A 14,694-nucleotide genomic window follows, 5' to 3' on the forward strand; every position below is an offset into this window, starting at 1 on the left:
ACTGACAGCAGTTTCTGACCTCATGTGGACCCCTACCACTGTATATACATCATTAGGGTGATACATATGAAATTGCAGATGTATATAAGCATTAGGTTGTAAGGTTCATAGAAAAATGTTTCCTATAATATCTGTATTGTAATATCCTATTTTACTTAACAGATTTTAATATAGCAGAAAACGTGCAGCTTGTAATATCTTGTAATATTCCCTCGTAATTAAGAGTATACACGATAATTGTTGTTATACATTTACTTTTCTATTAGCACCAGTGCCTTTGATGTGGCAGTATTTCAACAATACTCAGCACCAGCATCGGTCTTTGTGCCTCTTTTTTTTTGTAACAAGGCGTTAGATACTTTAGGGGCTGGTACAAAGTTGGAACGTACCGTATGCCTGTTTGCAGAGCTTATCCTGCGTGTTTCCGCACTGTGACTGAGCGCTGTCACAAGTAGGAGCAATGTAGAGTCGTATTTGTGTCAATCTCATTCATTTATTAACAGACATTTATTTATTTATTAAGTTTCTTATATAGCGCATACATATTCAGCAGCGCTTTACAGAGTATAGTTGAACATTCACATCAGTCCCTGCCCCATAGGAGCTTACAATCTATATTCCCTACCACATGTACACGCACACAGACATTCTAGGGTTAATTTTTGTTGGGAGCCAATTAGCCTACCAGTATATTTTTGGATTGTTGGAGGAAACCGGAGTACCCAGTGGAAACCCACGCAAGTACGGGGAGAATATACAAACTCCAGGGTTAGAGCCCTGGTGGGGATTGAACTCATGACCTCAGTGATGTGAGGGAGTAATGCTAACATTACACCATCCGTACTGCCCATTACAAAGAATATTTAGTCATTCACATCAGTCCTTGCCCCAGTGAAGCTTACTATCTATAGGGGAGATGTATAAAACTTGCCAAATAGAAGTTACCACAGCAACATATAAGCTTCTAGGTATAATTTCCCAGAAAGGCACCATTCCCAACAGTCCTCTTTACAAGGTTTGATACATCTCCACTTTTATTCCTCACCACACAGAGGCAGAACTCTGGGAGGCAATGGAGTCATCTGCCGCCGGGCTCTTGCCCCCAAGGGGGCACCTCTCTTCCCCATTAAGTTTGAATCAGTTAATTGAAAGCAGTTGATATTGCTAATGTGGCTTACTCCCCCTTCTAACATCATTTTTGCAAGTATCATACCCTGCATTAGATCCCGTGACCTTACCGGAGACAGACACCTTACTGATTGAGCTATTTGGGGTGGGGGGGTGGGGGGGGGGGGGGCACCAATACTTATCTTGCCTCCGGGCAACTTGGATGAACTTACGCCACTGTCACCACATGTACATCCACTTAACATTAAGGTCAAAGCTTTGTCAGTATATATTTTTTAATGTTTTTACATGTATGTCATAAAAGGCATAAATGGTCTATACTGTAGCAATCTGATGTCTGACAAGTTCTGTGAGGGCACGCCCACTCAGCTGCAGGCTATGTAAATTTGGGCATAAACCTAAAGCTCTGTGCACACTTAACAATGTGTGTTCCCAGCTGATGGGAAGACTGAAGTAACGATACATTGGTCGTCCAGTACAAAATTAATGATATATTGCACAGCCACATTCCAATGCATGCCATTGTTAGCTTGGCTGTCCCATTTTAGGTGTATGCCCAATGGTAATGACCCACATGAGAGTGTAGCAGTGGGCACAGTTGCCAGATCATCCCCTTTAATAAGCGCACATTTGAATTACACAGGTTCTTGACTACTTTTCAAATGTAATGACAGTTTGTATGGTTAGGAGAGTTCCAGAGTTCATACCAACTGTCATTACATTTGAAAAGTTTGAAAAGTAGTCAAGAACCTGTCTAATTTATATGTTGGGCTTATAAAAAGGGATGATCTGGCGACCCTGGTAGTGGGTACACACTAGACGATGTGCCCGATATTTCAGTCTGCTCTGCCAGATCGGATGATATATAGTGTGTACCAACCTTAAATGTACCTGTTCCTAAGCATGTCTGTTGCATCTAGTATTGCGGTGAAGACTCTGATTGCAGTTCTGGGCCGCCTCATCCAGCATCAGGCAGCCTCACAATTGGCTATGATGCAGCTGCTGACTGACATGAGTCAGGACTGTCCACCATCCTCTGGCATGGATACAGACGCCGGGGCTGCATCCATGCCTGTGAGACATTGCTTTACCCCTGCTGCGGCACCTGTAAGGTGGTCCGCATTCTTCCAGTCAGTGGAACTGTGAGCAGACAGCCGCTGCGCTGTATCAAGGTCAAATAACAGTGGCGGCATGTGGTGCAGGTGAGCAGCGGCTGCGGGCCCCAAGATCTCCTTGGACTCTGGTGCTCTGCCCCAGCTGCACCACCGATTAGAGAGGGCTAGTGAATCGCTGTCTCGACTCAGTGACTCGAACCATTAAGCTGAATGCATGATTTGAGTCACTCACTGTTGCAAGAGTCGAGACAGCAGCAGCATTATAGCATAGCAGGCTCAGCAGGAGGAAGGAGAGTGCAGTAACAGTGGAGTCCAAGTCAAGTCTGTACTGTGAGCCCTGCCCCTGCACTGTCTCACTGTGACTGTGCAATTCCATATGTGTCATGAGCCCAGCCACTGTCTTACTTCCTGTCTGCCAGCACACTGAGGGGCTGAGACTCTGCAACTCCCTGAGTGTGCTGTGAGCCCTGCACTGTCTCTCTCTGTCTGCAATCCCAAATGAGTTGTGACTCGTGAGCCGAGACACTGACTCAACACACTTCACTTAGCTGAGCCTTGTGTCTCAACTCATTTCTATGAATTGCTTTGCCCATGACTACCGCCATCCGCCCCTGACATAGGGGGCAGACATAACATGTGTTCAACTCTGCACAAAAAGTTGGGTATACAGATATTTTGCATTCATGCAGTCTGGGAGCACGATACACATTATTTATATACAGCTCTGCCTCAGATCCTTTAGCTCAAAATCTGGCATAGTAGAACAAAAATTTGATGATGGCACAATGCGCATGCATCCAACTGTACAATGATTCCTTGGTGTTGATGGTCCTGTAAGGCACTACCATGCTACCATACTTACTGTAAGTGCATAATCTTCTATCACTTACTCTTAAAATAATATGTAGAAAATGTTCATAACTTAGCAAACGTAACTGGAATTTATTCAATAGACCGAATAGAAGAATTCATTTAAAAAAAATGATTGCGGAGAAAATCTGCTCTAGAGCAATCATAGAAAACCTGAAAACTTCCATTACTGAGCAAATAATATAAAAACTATTTCTAGTTAAAAAAAAGGGTCCAGGGTTGTAGCTTGCTTGTTTGTAAACCTTTTTTATCTGTTGATGGTAGTCCACAAGCTTTTTGTACAGTATCCAAGTGAGAAAGCGTGCAACAAGTCTTTTATGCCATGCTATAAAGTTCAAGCAAGCTTGCAGCTGCATGCATTCGATAAAAAATGCCAAAAGGAAGACAGATGTTGGTAATGATGGCCCATATCTGGAAGCCAAAAAAATTAACTTCTAAGCCATTGTCAAACCGAATCCGAGCTCCAAAGGCTGGCATAATCCAGAACTGTGGGGAAAAAGAATATATACCTTAACAATGATATAGCACATGAATATGGACAATGATTGCTGCAAAATACATAGTGATAACATTTCATTTCATATTGGTCCAATATGTCAACATATTGTATGTGACTAACTGGCAGTAAATTAAGTAAAATATAATTACAAAATTAGAACTTTTTGTGGCATAGATACATTTTGTAGTGATTTTAATTTGGTTATAAATTAAAACTCCCCAACAGTGATCTCTACATGTTATAAGAAAGTAAAGGAAAATAACATTTGGGCACCTAGAAGGGTCATTTTTATTCCACATTTTCCCGCCTTTTTTATTCTCTGGTGTTTTCATGCGGCTGGTGCACCACCAGCCTTGTTAAAGTTTTGTTCCTCACATCAACAAAGATTTGAAAGTCTTTATTGAATTTGTTATTTAAATAGCTCTTTGCATGCTATAACATGAAACTTTTCCATGCTGGAGAGCAAGGAAACTTGAAATGACCTTGAGACATTTACCAGGTATACAAAAGATGTCAGACTGTTTCAAACTTGTTTATTTGGCTGTTATTGGAAAACTCAGGCAGATCTTTTCTAATGCAGTGAAAGCCTAAAGGGTCATATATATTACAGCGATCCCGCCAACGCCAATACTGGTGGCAGCGGGTTGCAAAAATCGGGTCAATCGCATTGCATGCAACCAAATTGCATGCGATGCGATTGACCCGACCGACCCGATTTTTTACATTGGAACCAATGTTAAATGATCCCTGAGACCCGATTTTACATTGGCCCCAATGTTAAATGCCCCCCCAGACCCCATTTTTCATTGTATGCCCCCCATTGTTAATGCCACGCCATGATCAACGTGAACCCGAAGCGTGGCGATCGCAGCGAGCCCGCGAGGGGCGGCGGTATGCGTCCTCTGACCTTTTCATACCCCCACTATCCACGTCGGCGTGGAGTTGATTTTATATAGTGTGGCGAGCGCAGCGAGCCACCGAGCCCGAAGCATGGCGAGAGGACGCGCATTACTTCAGACGTATTACGCCTTATGTTAAGGTATGCAATGGGACCCGATGGGCGCCGTGCTAGGAAACAAGTACCAACACAAAGACAGGCACAAGTAATAGCATTTGATGAGGAGGAATAGGGGTGAGGGGAGAGTCGAGGGTCCGCACACATCTGTTTTGGAAGATGTATCCCTAGTGTAATAATGGGAGTTGGTCTTCCAACGCCTTTATTTTGTATAATTTGGCGATGGGTGCTATCCGGGCAATATGATCAAGACAAGAACTAGAAAGAGAAAGAATTGCACGGTGGATGCACACCAAGGGAAGAGGATATTTTGGAAAGAGGGAATAATCCCAAAATGTTTAAAATTTAACTTTTATTGATATCAGGAACTTAAAAGAAGAGAGAAAACTATCCTGTGCAGATTTTTTAACATACAGAATCTCACAGGGTGATCTCCTTCTGTGGCTTGTGAAAATTTCAAGAGTTAAAAGACTTTGACATACGTACACACAACATATATTTGTGACGTGCAAATGCACAAAAGAAAGAAAGTAGTGCTTATAGGGATTAAAAAGAGTTTCCCTTAGGCCGGCTACACGTAACACTGTGAATTTATTTGTTGGTACTGCTTGTGGATTAAATCTCCAATCGAGATGGTTTTATTTGATGTCCCTTCTTAGGGGTTTTGTTTTCCACTCTGATTGGACTTTTTGGGTGTGTCTAATGTGTCAGCATTTTAAATCATCATTTTTATATGGTAGGTATTTGTTTACAGGATTACATGTTTTGATATTGCACAGGTGTGATTAGTTGGTCTCTGCCTGTGTTTTAAATAATCTCTTCTCTGTGCCTTCCTTTATCTCAAATGGGTAAAACCCATTTGCACGTCACAAATATATGTTGTGTGTAGGTATGTCAAAGTCTTTTAACACTTGAAATTTTCACAAGCCACAGAAGGAGATCACCCTGTGAGATCCTATATGTTAAAAAATCTGCACAGGATAGTTTAATCTCTTCTTTTTAGTTCCTGATATCAATAAAAGTTAAATTTTAAACATTTTGGGATTATTCCCTCTTTCCAAAATATCCTCTTCCCTTGGTGTGCATCCACCGTGCAATTCTTTCTCTTTCTAGTACAAGTAATAGCATAGCAGTCCCACCAAGTTGCAAGTAAAGAAGGGGAGCTATATAATACATAGGTGCCTCAGAGGGTTATGCGTGTGGTACTTGAATATAATAGGCTTGCCTGAAGAGGTGAGTTTTCAGGGAACGCTTGAAAGTTTGGAGGCTAGTGGAGAGTCTTATTGTGCGTGGAAGGCATTCCATAGGGTTGGGGCAGCCCATTGAAAGTCCTGTTATAGTGAATGGGAGCTAGTGATCCGTGCAGAAGAGTGATGCAGCTCTTGTGCAGAGAGGATTATACCATACACATAGGAAGATTTCTGTTTAATTTCTAAGTGATTTGGTTAAATCACTTAGAAATTAAGCACAAATCGCTCATTATGTATGCCCCATATCGATGGCGATATGCACCCCCTTGTGTTACAATTGCCGGTCTAGATCATTCAAGCATGCAGTATATATAGTATCTAGTCATATCTCTTAGCAAGAGACTGCAAACCACCCATGTTTTAAACCCTGTGTGTATGCCCCATAAAACTAATAGCATAATTTATATAATATGTTGTGGCAACATGTGATGTACCCATGTGTGTGAAGCCAAGCACCCCTGTTCAATGCTGTCATGGAAGACAGCATTGAATAGGGCCCCGCAGCCATCTCCCCATTGGGAGATGGCTGCGGGAGATTGAATACTCCCCTAAATGTGCCAGAGCTGTCAGACTTAATCCTATGCTAATAACCTACTGTATTGTTCTATGTATTGTATTGCAGCTGAGAACAATGGGGCAGATGAATTAAGCCTTAACAAGAGATAAATGCAAGGGTGATAAGGAGAGATAAACGTCCAGCCATTCAGCTCCTTACTGACTTTTTTTCAAACACAGCCTGTAACATGGCAGTTGGCAGGTGATTGGCTGGACGTTTATCTCTCTTTATCACCCTTGCATTTATCTCTTGTTAAGGCTTAATACATCTGCCCCAATATGCCTTGGTCCACCATGGCTCACCATGGCTATCCAGAGAAGGCTGGCTGGGGAGGGCTCCACCTGTACACTGTGCTACTTTAATAACAGCTCTCTTTCCTCATTAAATACTTATTGTTTGCTTAAAGGATGTTGCCATGTCTGAACAAGTCCATACCAAATGCAAAGTCATGGCTTAGAAGTACAGTAGGGCATGTTAGTGTAATTAGCAAGCCTGCACAGAGATGCCTGTCAGTAGTGTCATTACTTCATTATTACACTCATATATGCAGGCAATAGAAGGTACCTATATACTTTAAATAAGTTTAACTCCTCCAATACAATATTACATACATGCATATTGTTCGGATTAGGCTAAGGAAGCAAAGATTTATTGTTATGGGTTTCAGAGGCTAGTCATTTAAGTATGTCTTATGTATTCTGTTTTTTTCCAGGATTGGTCAGAGATTCAACCAAAATGCAATTTAAATTCCTTTGTTATTATTACATTGAAACATTTATATAGTTATAAAGGTCTAGGTTCTGGATACTTAAGCCTTTTTTAAATCTGTATTTAAATTAGCATTGCAGAACCAATCATAGGGAATGTACCTTTTGTTTACACTAATTATATTGTACAATGTTTTGTATAAGCTAAGAGTAGCAATTCTTATTATTGGTCTCAGCTAGCTAATTGATATGAGTTTTACCTGTTTAACAGTTAAACAATTTTTTTAATTTGGATTGTTTCCTTATAACATGTATTCTGGTTGGCCAACTCTTTTTTAAATAAGACCAGTTAAAGATGGACATCCCTGAAGAAAAGGAATTATTAATCAGAGCGTACAACCTAATGTGTTAAGTTAAAGTGAATGTGATATTGCTTGGCTTATAAAACATGGACATTGCTTATGTACTCCAGCAGAATATGTTTCATTTGGAAAAGAATATAGTCTTGTATTGCAGCACTGCATGGAGGTCACATATAAAACAAGTTAGTGCTGCTAACTGATATATGTGAGAATCTATTATCTGATCTGACTGTGCAGCTATTCATGTCCATTATGAATTACTAGTTAGTTTAGTCCATATCTGCTCCTACCTCCAATTTCTGTCTTCACAGCGGGTGCCAGATGACTCACCGACGGTCGGGATCCCGTTGGTCGGTATATCGACGGCAAAATCTCAACTGTTTGACTACTGGACAGTCAGGATCCTGACCAACAGGGGCTATTACTCTCCCTCGTGGGGGTCCACAACTCCCATAGAGAAAAAATAGAACCTGCGTGAACCACCTAGCATGGTGAGGTCAGCAGGCCACAATGGGCTTTTTTGCACTTGCCCCCTCTTGGAGTACCGGACGCCGGGATTCCGATGTAGGTATACTGACCGCCTGGATCCCGACCATCAGTCATACCACACCCCTTTGAAGCTCCCTCTGTCTATATCCATGAAATTTGAAACATTAAAATTTGGTTTCACTTTCTGTTACTGGCGGTACTCCCATCGCAAAAAGCTGAGAAATATTTAGCCACATAGTAATTTCATTTTGTGGAATCTTTTGTCAAAAGCCAGCTAGCTACATTATTTGGGAGATTAGAAATGGGATAGTTTTTTTGTTTGTGAAGCAAATAACCTGTACAAGTTAATTCTCATTACAAGGGTCGAACCTCACTTCTAGATTATTATGCCCTCACCATAGGTGCCGATTTATGTTTTTGCTGGTGGGTGCTCAAGCCAAAAATATAGGGGAGCGGCTTCATGGGGAAGGGGCGTGGCCTCAAAATAATACCAATTTGTATTACACAGCACAATTATCTCCAATATTCAAATTATGGCAGCAGAGTTCCCCTTTTTACACATTACAGCAGCAGAGTCCCCCTTTTTACACATTACGGCCAAATACATAAATGCTCCCACAGTGCCAAGTACATAAATGCCCCCACAATGCCAAGTACATAAATGCTCCCACAGTGCCAAATACATAAATGCTCCCACAGTGTAGGTACATAAATGCTACTCAGTAGCGCAGCAAACCTTACTCAGTCGCACAGCACTCCCTACTCAGCCACACAGCATGCCCAGAGTACGCACATGCTAGCTGGCCCATGTCCGTGAATACACTCTTCCCGCCATCCTGGTATACTATTTGCCAGGTGGCGGGTCCGGCTTTGCGATTGCTGCAGCCGCAAATTAGCAAGTTAATACGGCGACTCAGCAGCGGGAGTCGGACCCATGGGTGCTCATCAATTTCCGTGGCTGCTCGGGCCCTTGAGCACCCACAGAATCGGCACCTATGGCCCTCACTATATTGCTATACAACTCTACACTAATTGTAAAATTAGATCTCAAGCAGCCAATCCTGTGATCCCTAACACTGGCAGCATACATTTACACTGCCATTTCTGACCGCCTGACATTTGGGGTATATGTAACCCACTGAGCATATATACATAAATATTCTAATTTATGCACTTTTTGAATAAAAACAACAGTACTCTAGTGCATAGGAGTAAATGCATTTTAAAAACATTCAAATTAAGAGATAAAGCGAAGACCAAATGTGAAAACTCTGTTTAAATGTTTACTGTTTAGGTGTAAATAAATACAGTAGCTCAGTGGTTCCCAAACTATGCGCCTAGGCTCCCTGGGGTGCCTCAGAGCACTTGCAGGGGTGCCTCAGTTTGGTGGTCCAGAACCTATTAAAATTATTTATGGTTAATGTACAAGGCAAAACCAGAGCTTGTGGCTTCCAATTTTAAAATATGTGGATAAACAGAAGTGAATCCGGTCCCTCACCACATAACTGGACCTAAGAATGAAATAGTATAAGCACAACTTATTTATTTAATTTAATTTAGTTTAATATTGTTTTCTGAAATTCTTGGTAGTAAACTTTGCACCTAGGGGTGCCTTGACAAATATACTGATATTCTAGGGTGCTGTGATGCAAAAAAGTTTGGGAACCACTGCAGTAGCTTGTAATCCTTGCATAATATGTTTATGTGTTATTACTGATAGGTGTCTCTTTCATTAATTCAGTTTATTCTTCTAATGCATTACTAAGATTAGGAGCTTAAGTATCGAACATACAGTAGCTGTCCATCTCTAGTGTGGACAAATAATTAAGTGGAATATCACAGTGATATTAAACTACTATTCATGGGTATTTCTGAATGCCTGTCATACAATAGAACAAAGAATACACAACTAAAATCTCAAAAACTGTCCAATTAGGAAAAAAGGAAGCTGGGGTAAGACTAAGGAGGCCAATCCCGGGCCATTTTTACAATACCGGGATTCAGTATTGAAAAACTGTCAATCCCGAGATTCTCGGGATTGGCCACTTGATATTTGATGAAATGTGTTAAGGGCTGGGGCCCTGTACACAGCAGCGAGTAGGGAAGGAGGCGCAGGCACTCCCGTAACAAGTGTCAGTGGAAATTTAAGCAAAGCAGCAGACGGGGGAGGACGCGCGACATGTACTCTAAGATGCACTGGCGGGGGAGGAAGCCAGGTGATTTTGGGGTCAGGACAGTTAATGGCTGCGCAGCAAGACCTCTAACAACAGTGCCTGGTGCTCAGCACTGCTCAGGTGAAAAAGATAAAATGCGCATTTCAATCCTGAAATTCCCGGGATTGGAGACGCCAATCCCGGGATTCAAATCCTGGTCACAAATGCACTATATCCCGGGATTCTGTCGAACTCGATCCTGGGATTGGCATCCCTAGGTATGACAAATTTACTATATAGTATAATGAATATAAATGGCATTTTCCATTATACAAATATAAGATTCATTAACTGCTAATAATGCCAGAGCCGTAGTGGAGGAATATGAATCGCTTTAGTTATTGTTGGCAAATCATCTGAAGTCAATTAATTGAAGTTTAGTTAAATATTGTGCCCTCACAAAAACAGTCGCTGTAAGTGAGGCTGGCATATCTAGTTGATATTTCTCACAGCAACGGCACTCAAAGGGTTAAGATCTACTAATTGAAATGTGTATTCATATCATTGTTTATTAAAATGTACTTTTGTGTTGTGTTGAACCAAGTGTTGCTATCTCCTCTACCATTTAGGATTCTACTATGTTTCGTTTTAAAATGTCTTCAAATTTGTTGTCTAGTTCCCTTAAAACAATTCACTGATCCCACGTTTTATGCTGGGGTATGGTATGGTGGTCCGGCAATCGGGATCACGACGGTCAGTATCCTGAGATCAGAATCCCGACTGCCAATGCTCTGACAGGGGACGAGAGCAAAGAAGCCCCATTGTGGGCTCGCTGCGCTCGCCATGCTGTGGGCTCGGTGGACCTCCACTAGGGAGAATAGCCCCTGTCTGTCGGCATCCAGACTGTCAGGCATTTAAACTGTCGGGATTCCGACTGTCGGGTAGTCATCCAGCACCCTTATGCTGTGGGCAACTAATGATTATATATATGTGACTAAGTGGTTGTCAGGGTGGTCAATGTAAGATACTTTAGTTAACATGAGTAAATTGCGCATGCAGCATCTAAAAGAAGCTACTGATTTGCTGCTGATCCTGACCACTAATGCATGCATAAGTGTGTATGAAACCCATATATTACTGCCCCATACCTGTTACCATGCTTTGGCTGGCATTAAATAGCACAAATCAAGGCCTATGTTTTAGTTGTATATACAATATGAACTGTACTTTTACATGTAATACTTACAATAATGTTGCAGAGGAAAAGAAACAAATACACATCTTTCATTGTTTTTCTTTTCTTGAGATGACTTTTGATGTGCATAGTCACGGTTTCTCTCCTTGACATTCTACGATTTGCATTCTTTGGAGGACCTGTAAGGGAACGCACACTGTCCCTCTCTTGCACAATGACTTGCTTCTTTGCTTCATGCTGTCTTATAGGCTTTGGGGAAATGTCACTGTTATGTGGAGTGAGTAAGTGATTGGGTGGAAGACGGTGTAGACCTTCAATGATAAAAACATTTTGAAGAGAGTGCTGTATAATCATGAAAATAGAGTATAAAAGTGTTAAACCACACAGTAGGCTGAAGGGTTGGCTAGATATCATGGCAATAATAGAGTAATAGGAAATTCCATATTGGCCTAATGTTGCTAGAAGTAGTAAAGCTACATCTAGTGAACGACTTGGGTTCTTCTGATTGTCCATATTCCTCTTGTCCAGTCTGAAGATGACAATCCCAACTATATTGGCAAGACTCATGAGCACAAGGCTGACTACGTGAAAGAAGTAAAAGGCTGTTAGTGAGAGCCAGTGCTTGCGTTCATCTTCTCTACCAATTTCATACAGGATAAACATAACAAGGCCAATAATCAGAACAGAGAGTCCACATATAAGACCCAGAAGGGGGATATGTTGGTGGACTCCTGGTCCTAATCCATGGTGCTCAGAAGCATTTTCATCAATCTGACGTCCTACATTCTTCCACATGATATAAATCATTGCTGCAGCAAAGAGATTGTACTCAATGTTGAAGGGATACAAGTAAGTATACATATCTTTGTCGGTTATACATGGATTCGGGCACTCACATGTGTCCTCATCTTTATTTTCCTCTAGAGAAAAAAAAAAAAAAATGTGTTCTTATGAAAAAAAGTCACTTTTGCCTTATTAGGAGCCAAACAATACTAAACATTTTCTGCACTTTGTTAAATAAAATATCTATGAACTGTGACAACTAATTATCAATAATCTTTCATCTGTATTATTTTGCAAGTTATTGAAAAGTTCATTGGTTTGAATAGCTTAAAGTTTTTGCTCAAATGCAATTTTTGCAGATTAGTTGGCCTACTGCTTGGCGAAGTATTTATCATTGTACAGTATATGTGACAAGAACACCGGTATAGTGTTTGAGGGCATGTGCATTTGTCCCAGGTTTCTGATCTACATGTTTTCAGGAAAAAGTCTGAGTTGTCTTGCTAAGAGGTTTTGAGCTTTGATAAAAGAGAGTAAGAGTCCCACATGTTATGGATGGAGAGTGAGGGTAGGCTCCATACATTAGGCCCATTTCAAGTCTACAGGGTACTAAGATTGGGATAAGATTGAGCTAACCAGTATTTTCATCTGTGTGAGTATGATAAATGGCTGTCAGGATGGGTATTCATTCTCTCACTGCCTGGTAAAAGAGACTGCAGAGTACAAGTCAGCTGTACTTGCTGAACCTGTTATATGTTTTGTAGTTGGCAGGAACATTTTCTGTTAAGTAGTGCTGGACAGGAAAGGTGTTTATTTTGTTTTTATTTTGATGCTTATAAAAACTTGTTAAAACACCGACAGACGGGTTCCCGGCGGCCACCGGCTATTCTCCCTCGTGGGGGTCCACGACCCCCATAGAGGGAGAATAGAATAGGGGAACGAACGTAGCGAGCCACCGTCCCCACAGCGCTCGCCATGCTGTCTGAGTCTGGCCAGTGGGGATCCCGATGCCAGGCTAATGACTGTCGGAACCCTATACCACACCCCTCCAAACAAAGGGTGCTGCCCTCTCAAAGAATAGTCACCAATTATTTGAAAAATGATAGATGAGGCGCTCCTACTTGGGATATTCAATCTTCTCAGTGTAGATGATGGTACGTCTTAGTCGTATGCTCAGTATCTCAAAGACAAAACACGACAAATGCACTTCTCATAGTGTAGAATGTTCTATACACGGGTGTGTATAAAGACCATATAAGCATGTGATCCATATACTTCGTACCGAAAAAGAGCCTTAGCTTAGGCCCCAGGATGGAATATTTTGTGGATACTATATGATACATCTTGTGGCCTAAGCTAAGGCCCTTTTATGGTACGGAGTATATGGAACACAGTGTTATTTGGTCTTTATCAGTGGCGTAAGTTCATCCATGACGCCTGGAGGCAAGATATAAGCTGTGCCCCCCACCACCACCATAGATATATAGCTATAGAGAGGGAGAATGAGATAGGGGGAGCAATGGAGAGAAAGAGAGGAGAATGATAGGGAATCATGGAGAAAGTGAGAAACAAGTATCAGAGATGGGTGAGAGGGGTGTCAGGCAGAGAGGGTTCAGGCAGAGACAGAGGGGGGTAAGGTAGAGAAAGGGGAGTCAGGCAGAGAGAGAGCGAGAGAGAGGAATGAGGGGCCAGGCATATAGACAGGAGGTTGAGGCAAAGAATGAAGGGGTCCAGGCAGAAAGAGAGAGAGGTGAGAGAGGGGGTTCAGGCAGAGAGAGATAGGGGGTGAGGTAGAGAGAGGGGTGTCAGGCAAAGAGAGAGAGAGAGAGAGAGAGAGAGAGAGGGAGAGAGAGAGACAGAGAAGGGGCTAAGGCAGAGACAGAGGGGGGTAAGGTAGAAAGAGGGGAGTCAGGCAGAGAGACATACAGTTATAGAGGGGGCTAAGGTGGAGAGAGAGGGATGAGGGGTCAGGCATATAGAGAGGGGGTGAGGCAGAGAATGAGGGGGGGGGTCAGGCAAAGAGGGGTGAGAGAGAGGGGTCAGTTAGGTAGCGCGCATGTATAGCTCTCGGCAACCAGCAGCCCGCTGACCTTAGCGACACCGCTGGAGCCAAGGTGCTGGGAGCCGCAGGACCAGCCGTGCCTCTGCTACCTTCCAGGCCTCCTGCCCTGCCCACTGTCCCATCATGGAGCCCGGGGCTGCAGGTTTGAAGTTTCACTGGACAGACACTACCTCTGCAGCGCCGGCGGCTGTCTATAGGCGGTGATAGACAGCCACTGCAGATCTAGATGCTGTCAGGGGGCTGTCAAGGATGGGGGGAACACGGTGATCAAGGGATGTGCCCGGTGACAGAGCGATGTGCCCCTTCAGGGCTGGAGCCTCCGTTGTCTCCCGGAGTTCCGCCACTGGTCTTTTTACACACCAGTTGTATAGAACATTCGACACTATGAGAAGTGCGTTTGTCCTGTTCTGTCTTTGAGGTACTGAGCAAAGGACTATGACGTACCAACATCTACACATATCAGTATTGGGGCTGGGGAAAGACAATGAGTGGGCTGGAGAAAGAAACTGTGGG

At 42.5% G+C, this 14,694-nt stretch overlaps 1 protein-coding gene across 2 annotated transcripts in view; it reads right to left on the reverse strand.

The window, feature by feature from the left end:
* Window positions 1-281: 281 nt before the first annotated feature.
* The window catches only part of LOC146008595 (proton channel OTOP2-like), a 60,457-nt gene continuing 46,044 nt past the window's right edge, over window positions 282-14,694 (reverse strand). For both annotated transcript variants that reach the window (XM_083148053.1, XM_083148052.1), the window contains exons 5-6: window positions 11,391-12,259; window positions 282-3,599 (exon numbers count right to left, since the gene is read on the reverse strand). In XM_083148053.1, the coding sequence (XP_083004179.1) occupies window positions 3,429-3,599; window positions 11,391-12,259 (1,040 nt within the window). In that variant the 3' untranslated portion in view covers window positions 282-3,428. The remainder of the gene's footprint in view (window positions 3,600-11,390; window positions 12,260-14,694) is intronic.

This window comes from Crinia signifera, chromosome 6 (assembly GCF_055691185.1).
Source record: "Crinia signifera chromosome 6, ASM5569118v1, whole genome shotgun sequence".
In the NCBI taxonomy this organism is placed as follows: Eukaryota; Metazoa; Chordata; class Amphibia; order Anura; family Myobatrachidae; genus Crinia; species Crinia signifera.